Source organism: Poecilia reticulata, chromosome 13 (assembly GCF_904066995.2).
Source record: "Poecilia reticulata chromosome 13, P_reticulata-male-v2, whole genome shotgun sequence".
Taxonomy (NCBI): domain Eukaryota; kingdom Metazoa; phylum Chordata; class Actinopteri; order Cyprinodontiformes; family Poeciliidae; genus Poecilia; species Poecilia reticulata.
The window spans coordinates 11,621,313-11,631,720 of record NC_088842.1 but is presented as its reverse complement, the minus strand read 5'-3'; the positions used below and the strand labels follow the sequence as shown (position 1 = coordinate 11,631,720).

General features: G+C 42.2%; 1 protein-coding gene across 1 annotated transcript; it reads right to left on the bottom strand.

The window, feature by feature from the left end:
* Positions 1-547: 547 nt before the first annotated feature.
* rhoub (ras homolog family member Ub) lies at positions 548-8,850 on the bottom strand. The gene is made up of 3 exons (XM_008425744.3): positions 8,381-8,850; positions 5,918-5,976; positions 548-2,507 (listed from the first exon to the last, which is right to left on the bottom strand). Exons 1-3 carry the CDS (start codon positions 8,601-8,603, stop codon positions 2,052-2,054), a joined length of 738 nt encoding a protein of 245 aa, XP_008423966.1. The 5' UTR covers positions 8,604-8,850; the 3' UTR covers positions 548-2,051.
* Positions 8,851-10,408: the final 1,558 nt, after the last annotated feature.

The window sequence follows — 10,408 nt, the reverse complement described above, 5'->3', positions numbered from 1 at the left end:
ATTTCTTCTGGCAAAACAATCAACACTACCCAGTGAACATTTGAGGATGTCTTCCTTTTTTGGGATTACAGCAGAGCATTGTGATAAATACACGTTTCAGGTGTATGCTGGTGCTATCTGAAACGTTACCATTAATCTATATAAAAATAAAACAAAGTGTGTATTCGGTCACCTTTTCTAGCAAAACAAGAAAAACAAAACACAGAAAAACAAGCGCTAGTGTTTTTCTGATTAGCACATGCAGTTCATTTTACTCAAGTTTGTCAGAGACAAGATGTCTGCATTTACCCACCGAGGTTTTTAGTCTCATTTCTAAATAATTTATTAGCTTACCTTTGCACACAGTTTCAAACATAACGTGACCTTGAGCAGGTTCTGCACCGCATGTTGCCATGGCAACCATAAAACATCGGGATAAACATCTATTCATTTAACCTTCTTCAAACATTTACTTTAGCAGAGAGCAATACACCCACCCATCAACTCCTGCGAAGACACTTCCAATAGAGAAGCAAAAAGAAAGAAAGAAAAAAACCCAACAAGGTGATACATTTCACATTTTATTTAGTTCCACTCATTCAGGTTTAACCTCTCTAGTATCAGACAGGAACTCATTCCATTTAGTACCATTTTACGGTCGTACAGTACGGCCTGCGAACGAGTCACTTGCTGTATACATCCACACAGATTTATCACGATGGCATTACACACATGGCAAATATTTTCTACGAAACATTCTCAAGGATGTAAGGTTTTCGTGTGTCGAGGTTTGTTCAGTTGCTGTCGTCAGCCTGGAGGGAACAGATAAATAGACACAACAGATCGGATGGGCTTCTGAAAAATAAGAAGCGAACCAAGAATCAGTCTCTTTGGTCATTTTACCTCATTTATTCGGTTTCGAAAGAGGAAACAGCTTCACGCTGATCTGTCTGAGATTTAGCTTACAATGAAAACACGCAGTAATCTTCTAAATCAGAATCGCTTTGCAGCGAACACGACTCCGTACTTGAAACTGCATCCAGCGACTGGTCTCCAGGCCACTGCATAGCCGGATATCGGTCATCTTTGTGAATTGTATTGCAAGTGCAAATTACCTATACATTTCTGCGGTTGTGTAGTAACAGGAACGAAATACATTTAAAAAGAAAGAAAAAAAGCTTGATAAACTTTTTCAGATTACAGAACTGGAGCTTTCAAAGATCTAAAATGAGTCTCATCTGCTGCACCACATTGCCTGGATCACCGTCACTGGTTAGATTTTAAATACATTTGTAATTTTGAGTTCTTGAGGCATTAACGTCCAAAGTTTACACTACAGATATATATATAAAAAGACATGTCTGCATCAACATCTTAAATTATAACTGTTAAATTTGTAGTATAAAATGAATTTTTTAAAAAAATCTGTCAATTTTTATAAAATGTAATTATAAGTTTGATTGTAATCTGAAACACATTAGCCATCTGGAAATTTGAAGGAAAACAAACCGACTTGTTTGTGATGTACCAGACTAAATAACTGCATTAAAAAAAAAAAAAAAAAACTTGGTTATATTATCTGAGCAGTTCACATTGACCCATTTAACTTTTGTTTTGTGGTCATTTGGAAATCATCCCGTAAAAAGCCACGGTGTCTGAAACAGGGTGGACAACGCATAAAAACACAAATGATCTCACAAAAAAGGATCTAAATTAAAGAAAAGAAAAACGAACAAAATAATAAAATGAGGAGCATAATTATCATCGCCAGCTTATCATTAGCTTCCCTCCAAGTCACATTTCTTTGAATAAGTCCAGTATACAAAATCCACGTGATGTTGGCACTGTTACTTTTGGTTGCCTGCTGGTTATTTTTAGTTTGTTTTTTTTTTTCCTCGGCGAAATGAAACCATCTGCAACCTACAGAGTTCAGCTCAGCACCACTCAGCTCGTCCATTCGAATGCGTCCGGATCGTCCTTACATTCCACAGTCTTCTCTCTAGAAACCACAGCAGATCCAGTTTCGTGTCGGTTCCAAAAAAAAAAAAAAAACCCTCCATCACTCGCCCTTCCTACTGGACGCACACGTACTTCTTCCACCACGACTTGGACAGCATCTTCATTTTATCGGCGGTGCTGCGGACCTTCCTCTCCCGGCGCGCCCTCCTGTCGGAGTGCCGCAGCCCCACAGCGATCGCCGCGTCGAACACCTCCTTCAGGTTCTTCTGAGTCAGCGCCGAGCACTCCACGTACGTGACGGCGCCCATTTTCTCTGCGAGCGCTCTGGCGTCCTCTTCCGCCACGGGCCTCTCTCTCCGCCGCGCCAGCTCGATCAGCACCTTGACGTCCTGCCGCAGGTCGCACTGCGTGCCTACGAGGAGGATCGGGGTGAGGGGGCAGCGGCGGCGGATTTCGGGGACCCACTTCTCCCAGACGTTCTGGAATGAAGCGGGGCTGACCACGCTGAAGCAGAGCAGCAGGGCGTCGGTGCGACTGTAGCAGAAGTGGCGGAGTTTGTCAAACTCATCCTGTTGGACGAAAGAGAAAGAGGAAATGAGTCATGTTTGGGGGCGTGACGAGATCTCAACGTAAAATAAAAATATTTCTTGTCAGAGCAAGAAGTCCACATGTGCCATAAACATGCAATTTAGTATGGTGAAATGAATCTAAGCTGCACTGCAGGACCCAGATTATGAAGGCGAGTGCTTAAAGAATCGCACGCTTTTGTGTGCTCTTATTTTGAAGAAAGAAAGGAAGTAGTTCTTGCTAGCATAACTAGCATAATCGTAAACCGCTAGTGAAGCTAACGTTAGCATTTGCTTTCGTAATTTTTTGTAGAATATGTCCTGTTTTGGAACCTTTTTTAACAGAGATTTATTAAAAACAGAAACTCATGAAACATTCACTCCATTTGTACAAATAAAAACCGCCGCGTTAGATTGAGAAAACTAATTTACGGACCAGTCAGACATAGACTGACTAAACTGATGGCATATTCATAACACCTTCATTTGTGAAACTAAGAAGATTCACCACTTTTATATTATTTGTCCGACAGCATTTTGGGTTCTCACTGTGACAAAGTGAGGGAAATGGAGCAAAACATTTGCAAACGGTGTTGGAGAGCGATCACCACAGGCTACCGGGTCTAAAGCTAGCATTTGCTTTGCAGCTGCCAATTGTGGTCGGACTAAAGGTCTATTTCCGTTTTTAAACGCGCTTGTGCTGCATACGCTATGGTTACAATGTAACTAATTCCACAGCGACACTTCAAACCCTCTCATCTGCAAACAGACAGAATTTCACAGTTTTTTTGTTACTATAAGTTACCAATTTTCTTTGAAGATTTTATATAAAATATATATTTGAAAGAGGTAGTTAAAAGTTTGCAGAGAGAATTAAAATACCCATGACTGACGTTTTTCTGTCTCTCCTATTCTGACCACACACAGTACAGAGAATAAGGAATTGTGCCAATGGCTGTGCTAAAACAGACTGTCGGAACAGTGTTTATATTGTGGTAATTTACAGTGCAGACAAGTCGTACCCATTCATTTAACTCATCTGCAGTAAATCTCTTACATTAACACATTGGAGCCACTCCGCTTTGACAGACACGGCCCTCCCACAGCCTTGAGCTTACAGATTAAAGTTGGCAGAAACCTGAAGCAAAACCGCTTCCTCCTTCGGGGTTTAACCCTCGCCTTCCCTGGACTTAACTCTCGGACCTCTAAAGTCTGAAACGCACCCTCTCTGATCTGAAAATCTCCAAACTTTTCAAAGCTGAGCCGAGTGAAGCAGCAAACGAGCAAGACGTGGTAAAGACGTGGGTCAATCTGCACAAACATCTACGTCACCGAGTGTGGAGCAGCCATGATCATCACCCTGGCTCTCCCTTTCATCTCTGTTCTTTCTGGCACATTCTCCCCTATTGCATCAGTTCAGCAACCGTCGGGACGATTTTAATCTAGCCGTGTTTGCCCAAGCTTGTCCGCATGGGTGTGAAGTGGTAACACGGAGTACAGCTTGCACCGAGCCGTGAGGTTTTACACATATTTGGGGTTTGTCAAAAGGTGCCGTTCCAAAAGTCAAAACCCTTTATGATGCGGGATAGAACCGGGGGGCGCCTTTGTGGCTTTTTTTTTTTGAATGTCAAACATGCTGCTTCCCACAGCAGGGTGCTGCACTACTGAGCTGGATTATACAGTAACCCCCTAGCATCCGCCATGAGAATAATACTGGATTAACACATAAATAATAAATACATTTACCTGGCAAACCGTTTCCCTACTGTGTCCGTTAAGAGAAACGGACAACTGCAATAAATACATGACAAACACTGCTCTTGTTTACAGAAAATGACGAAAGTTACATTTGACGTGTTGGTGGAAATCCACGAAGATGACATCTTTGCTACATGTGAATATGTCCGATTTAAAAACGGCAAATCCTGACACGTGAAAGCTGGAAAAGGCAAAAACTCTCCTCTCAGATTGAGTTTAATCCATTAAGACTAAATGCAGCGCGCACTGTCAGACCAGATGCTCTGTTTGCATGCCAGAGCTTTGACCCGTTTGATCAGTTTCAGGCCACGGTGAACACTTGCGTGTAGAGTCAAAATATCACGAAGATTTGAGGTGAAGCTTTGAAATTTCGAGATTAAAAATGCATTCCAATATTCACACCTAGCTCAGGAGATTAAAACAAAGCAGGACGAAAATTTCACAGTGCTCTTGTGGAGGCTAAAAATTCTCCATTTGTGGTTCAATGTAGGTTTTCACATTAGACATTAAAGATTCTCTAAAATCCATGTTTGACCAAGACTCAGAAATCTGGGAAACTTGTATAAAACTTATAAAAAAGAAAAAAAAAGAAAAACATAAAATGGGCAGCTAATTAAAGGGAGGAAGGGATTAAATATGTCAACATTGTTCCTCAACAGAAATTTTAAATATAGTTAGGGAAAATATAGTTTAGCATAATCTTGACTTAAACAACCGTATTTGAAGTACTACTCAGTATATCAATGCTAATCCCCAGTCACATGCAAACAGTGAACAGCTTATTGATAGCAAGGCCATGCCCTCCTACATACACTGTGCACTCCTCTGTCTCATGCTATGATCAGTTCTGGAATCACTGAAACCACGTATTATGAGTCCAAAACAAAGGACTAATTATTATTTTTTGCACATGACAGAAAAATAATGCTTAAATTTCCAGCCAATTCCCATTAAGGCCAATGAACATTTCTTGCTTGGAATATTTCCAATATAACGCGTTTTTACTAGGCTTGAGTGTCTTTGGGAAACGGATGTTTTCCTCAAATTCTGATATCGTGAACTTTCCTTTGAAGTTCACTACTTTTGATTTTGAACGAGATGTAATGAAGTGCAGTCTAGATTTCTTATAAAACTGAAATAGCGAGGTGTGTAACGCATACAAACTTCTGCCATTAGATGCCAACAGTTAGCCAGTCGCTGTATTCTGATATAACGCACTAACTGTTATAATTTTGTCTCTTACTCTGTCGACGTTTCACTTCTTTTCCCAAGTCGCACAGTTTCGTGGACGTGAAGCATTTTTTTTAGTGGCAACGTAAGAAAAGTGTCATCAACCAGAATGACGAAAAGTCAGCTAACTGGGTCAATGAAACAACTCAAACAAGAAATGCTTCCTCCCATACTTCAAAATAAGAGCCGCTTACTTCACTACATGGTGTAGCTTACGTGGTTGGAGCAACTAGGCGATGATTTGCAAGACAAACTGTAATCTTTTAGATGCTAAAAGCTTTCATTTGTTTTAATCAAGGGACACAAAGACGCGTCAAATGGAAACAGCTAACCAATATGCTATTCATTGGTAGCCCTTTAACGCTTGTGGGCTTATGCCTTATGAAAGATGATGCCACATGCACCTGTGGGTGAACAGTTCTCACCTGTCCTGCAGTGTCACACAGCTGTAGTCTCACTGGGCTCCCGTCCACCTGAACCACAGCTGTAGACGGAAAGACACAAACGTCAAAACGTAAAGCTAGAGACGCACAATGCATACAGAATTACAACCTTAAGTGCAGTAAGGGTTTGTTCTGGGGTCAATAACATGGAGTTCAAATTTCTTGACAGTATCTGGTGATATTTATTGGAAGATTGATGAAAGCAGCGGTATTTATCATGTAATCAGTCGTTCCGGCAATATATCTGGTAACCCGTACAGTTAGAGCTCTGTAACGCAAACATACACATGATTATAGCACTCGGGAAGCAGAACTGTACTCCTCAACAGTACAACACATGCATGTGATCATATTTTCAAATGGATTTATATGGGGATAGTCCAACGGAAGCCAAAAGTAGGGAAAATTATTTGCACAACAGAGCGAACAACCCCAGTGAGCCTTGTTGTTTGCAGTAGCCTCTCTAAGGTACACTAACTTAGGGTGAGTACAAAAAAAACAACAAAGTAGATTTTGCTTATCCAGTAACTCTCTCTTTAAAATGGGCCTAATTTTCAGATTTGGGGGGGAAAAAAACCCCCAAAGAAGTGGGTGAGTCACCTCACAGCCACTTTCATTACAGGATCTTTTTGTTCTTTTCAGCCGACTGAACACAAAGCAAAGCAGCGGGCACATGGAAACGTTTCCAACACGCCTGCAGTATGTGTGGTCGGTCATGCCACTTGATTAGAAAAAAAAAAAAAAAAAAAGTATTGCTGAAACATTTAATGCACCGGGGCAGCTATCGCAGCTTTCACAGAAGTGAAGAGAAAACAGTTGGCGGACATGAAAGAAGGAAAACGAGGGAGGGAGTCCCACTGGGTAATCATTTCCTAATATCCAACACATGATACTCTTGATTTTCTGGAGAAAAAAAAAAACTCCCCCTCGTCAGCCTCTTGCGCTGCGTCTCTCCCACCTGCGGCGTTGCGTAACTCCTCAGAAAGTCAGTTTTCCAAGGCGGCGTGCGTGCTGATTCTGGACGCTGGGGAAGTGACATCACTGCTAAGGGCCCCCCCCACCCCCCCACCCTGACAACACAATCGCTCTCTTGTCAGTTAAAAGGCGAAAAACAATCTCTGCCTCAGAGCCGTTGCAACAGATGTGCCCATTCCAGTGTAGAGAAGAGGGCTCCCGGGTCAAGGCCGCCAACAATAGGCAGAGTTGTGCAACTCAAAACCCCTGAACCAGAGACACTTTCTGTTCTCCGAGGCAGGATTGAGCCAGCACTTGTCTAAGGGCGGTGTGTGTTCTCACTCAGTGATTTTTATGGGCTTGGTTGGAGCCAAGTTGTTAATTTATCTCCTTGCTCCGAGAATAAACTGGGTTTGGAGGGAGGAATAAAAAAATAAAAAATAAATAAATAATAATAAAAGTACTCGAAATCGTCGTTTGGCAGAATCGTCACTGATATCTGCAAAAAAAAAAAAAAAAAAAAAGTGGATGGACTTTTTACATTGTCTCATTAAATTTATAAGCACAAAATGTCAGTGTTTATATAACTTAAGTACTACTTTAATGCATCTGCAAATATTTTTGGGGTACGCATCAACCAGCTTTGCACATCGAGACTTGAAGCGATTCCCACAGTCTCTTTTGCATGTAGGTAAAGCTCAGTCAGGATGAATTAAAAACTTCTGGGAGTACTTTTTTTTTTTTTTTACAAGTGAATTTAAGTGTGAACTTTGACTAGGCTGTATGTTTAGGGTCATCATTAACCAGCTGGAAAATTTACCTCTGCCTGTAGGCCACCTTCCACTACTGCCCTACATCTCATCGTCTGTCCCAGCACTAGAAAAGCATCTCCACAGCATGGTGCTGCCACCACCATGTTCCACTGCAGAGACGGTGTGTCCTCTGCAATTTGCAGAGTTTTAAATGTTAAATTTTATAATAATAATAAAAAAAAAAAACTTATCCAAGTCCCACACATTGACGACGTGATTGTCAGAAAGCAAAAGGATGAGGAAAAAAAAAAAAGATTTGTTTCCATGACAACACTGATTTCAGGTTTAGGACAAATGTTTCCAAGCACAAACAATGCCTGCAGGGGCTAGTTCAGTCAGCCTGGAAAATGGAGGCGTGCCAAATGGAAACCTGGCCACATCAGGGAGGATACCTCTTGAGTTTTTTTTTTTTTTTTTTTTACCTCCGATGGAGGACAGATAACAGGAAGAGCAAAGACATCCATCATGCCAAGGAAGAATATGAGGAAACAGGAGGGTTTTGGGTGGGGTTGGAGAGAATCTGTGCGCTCAAACAAGAACAGCCAATGAAGCCGACTTTACTCTAAAAGGTGTAAAATTTTATATTTTAAAGTGTGTCGTCAGTTGGGTTCTACGTCAACCGTATATTACCGTTTCAGTCGAGCCAGGACAAAAATAAGAACATGAAGCTTTCTCTTACCCGAAAAGTTGTCAAAAGCAGTCGGGACGTATTTGGTCGGGTATCCATTGGTCGTGTAGCTGACCACCAGGCTGGTCTTCCCCACCGCTCCGTCTCCGAGGAGGACGCACTTCAGCAGCCGCTCCTGCCCGGACCCCTGTCCCGGCCGGGCGGGTTGGGGTTTGTGCGGCGGCACCGGAGGGGCCATAGTCCGTCCGTAATCCATTACGTCTGCAGGTGACATTCAATGTCCCGGCGATTCACCGCGATCTCATCCACAGCTCGAGACAAAACCCCCCCAGCATGGGAGCCGATTTCTGTCCGCGCAATAAGAGAGCCGGGAGTCGCTTCTGATCGGGACTCAGGGCGTCAACAAAAGCTCTGCAGCCTTCCAGCGCGCTGTCAGATGAGCCACTGAGACGGCAGGACGCCGAACCATCACCGCAACAATCTCACGCTCCGCAGCTCTCAGCAGCAGGGCGGGTCGCGTGCTCTTTATGTGGCGCGTAATTTGACTAATCCCACCCATCAGGGCCGGGCCCAGAGCGAGGGGGGCCCCAAGCACAAGTTCATTTGGGAGCCCACCTGCAGTTAGCACTTTTGACCACAAGCCACCAGTTTTTTTTTTTGTTTGTTTTTGTTTTTTTTTCTTCTGCACAACTTGTGTTGGAGTTCCTCTAACACGTGTCTACATCATTGTTTGACAGTCATATTGGCTTTATTTATTAAATTAATAAAGGAACAGTTTCCGGAAACTATTTTATGCCCACAGAGTCTTATTATTATATCTCATAACTCACTAAAAATTTAGGCTTTGAGCCCCCCTGTCATCTTGGTAGCAGTTTAGTTTGCTTTTACCACAGGCAGGCTCTTCTACCTACCTTACTGTTGTATGTTTTTTGTTTTCACTTTAAAAATTTGCCTAATTTATCTTGAGTAGTTTGTCTCAAGTGGTTAAACTACAAGCCAGCGACTCGACTGATGTGAGGTCACCGTTTTATCTGGAGCGGACATGTCCAGACTAGTCTTCAGCGACACGCTACAAACCACCTGGATGTTAATTTTCAACATGCCATTTGAACTGAAACCATATCCTGACTCATGACTCCCTGACCTATTTTAAAGCATCTCAGACTGTATAAAAAGAACTGCCTATCGACTAACCGATAGACTGATCTAAACGGACCGGCTCTCTGATTGGGTCTTTTCTGTCATGTAGCTCAGGTGATCATGTTTCACCTCCTCGGACAGAGAGGTCGAGTTTAGAAGTAAAACGTTTGGACCTTTGCTGCCACCTGGTGGATGCAACATGTACATTGCCCTTTTAGCAGTTTTCGGGTCGCTGATTAGCCTACTTATGGTTAAGTCTTTATTCAGAATGAGTACAAATGTAACCTTTTGTTCAGTTTTTTAAAAAGGTGTACAGCTCTTCTGTCAGATTATTTGCCACCAAACTGCAGTGTGGTGGCAAATAACCATCAAGACCACTGCTAATCTTTCAGTTCGCCATTCAGATTAAAAGTTATAGGACTCTGAATCAAACATTGCATCCTCCCGTTCATCACTCCAAAAATGCATGTGAGACTATGGAGACTGAAGAGCGTTGTGTGAACCTGTTTAAGTAAATCACTTGTAACATAATTGGGACTTCTCACAGTTAAACAAACGAAAACGAAGCCGGTTTTAAAATTGATCGGTCTCAATTTGTAATCCGAGAAGTTCAACTAGAACTGGAGAAGCACAAGGTTGATTGGTCAACATATATGAAGAGGAGGAGAACGTAAGGATGAGCATATATGATAGAGCTCAGTGTTTACAATGATGCTTGCATATCAAAATTTCTGTATTTATGGGATTCTTCTAGCATGTACAAAATGCAGCACGCAGTCAGATATGTGGTTCTGCTCTGGGTGGTCTTTGCCACTGGTGCTTTTATCCTCAGGAATTCTGTATCTGCACATAAAAAAGATGGGAGGTCCAAGAAAAGTGCCACGCCAGCAAATTTAATCTACTTTAATCTGTCACTGTGCTGAGAGATTGTTGTATTTT

Bases quoted from the DNA above. Each gene is read 5' to 3' on its own strand.
- rhoub (XM_008425744.3), bottom strand. From the start codon at position 8,603: ATGTCACCTGCAGACGTAATGGATTACGGACGGACTATGGCCCCTCCG. The intron at 5,977-8,380 runs GTAAGAGAAAGC...TTCCGTCTACAG, and splicing joins TGCTTTTGACAACTTTTCGG to CTGTGGTTCAGGTGGACGGG. The intron at 2,508-5,917 runs GTGAGAACTGTT...TTCGTCCAACAG, and splicing joins TGTGTGACACTGCAGGACAG to GATGAGTTTGACAAACTCCG.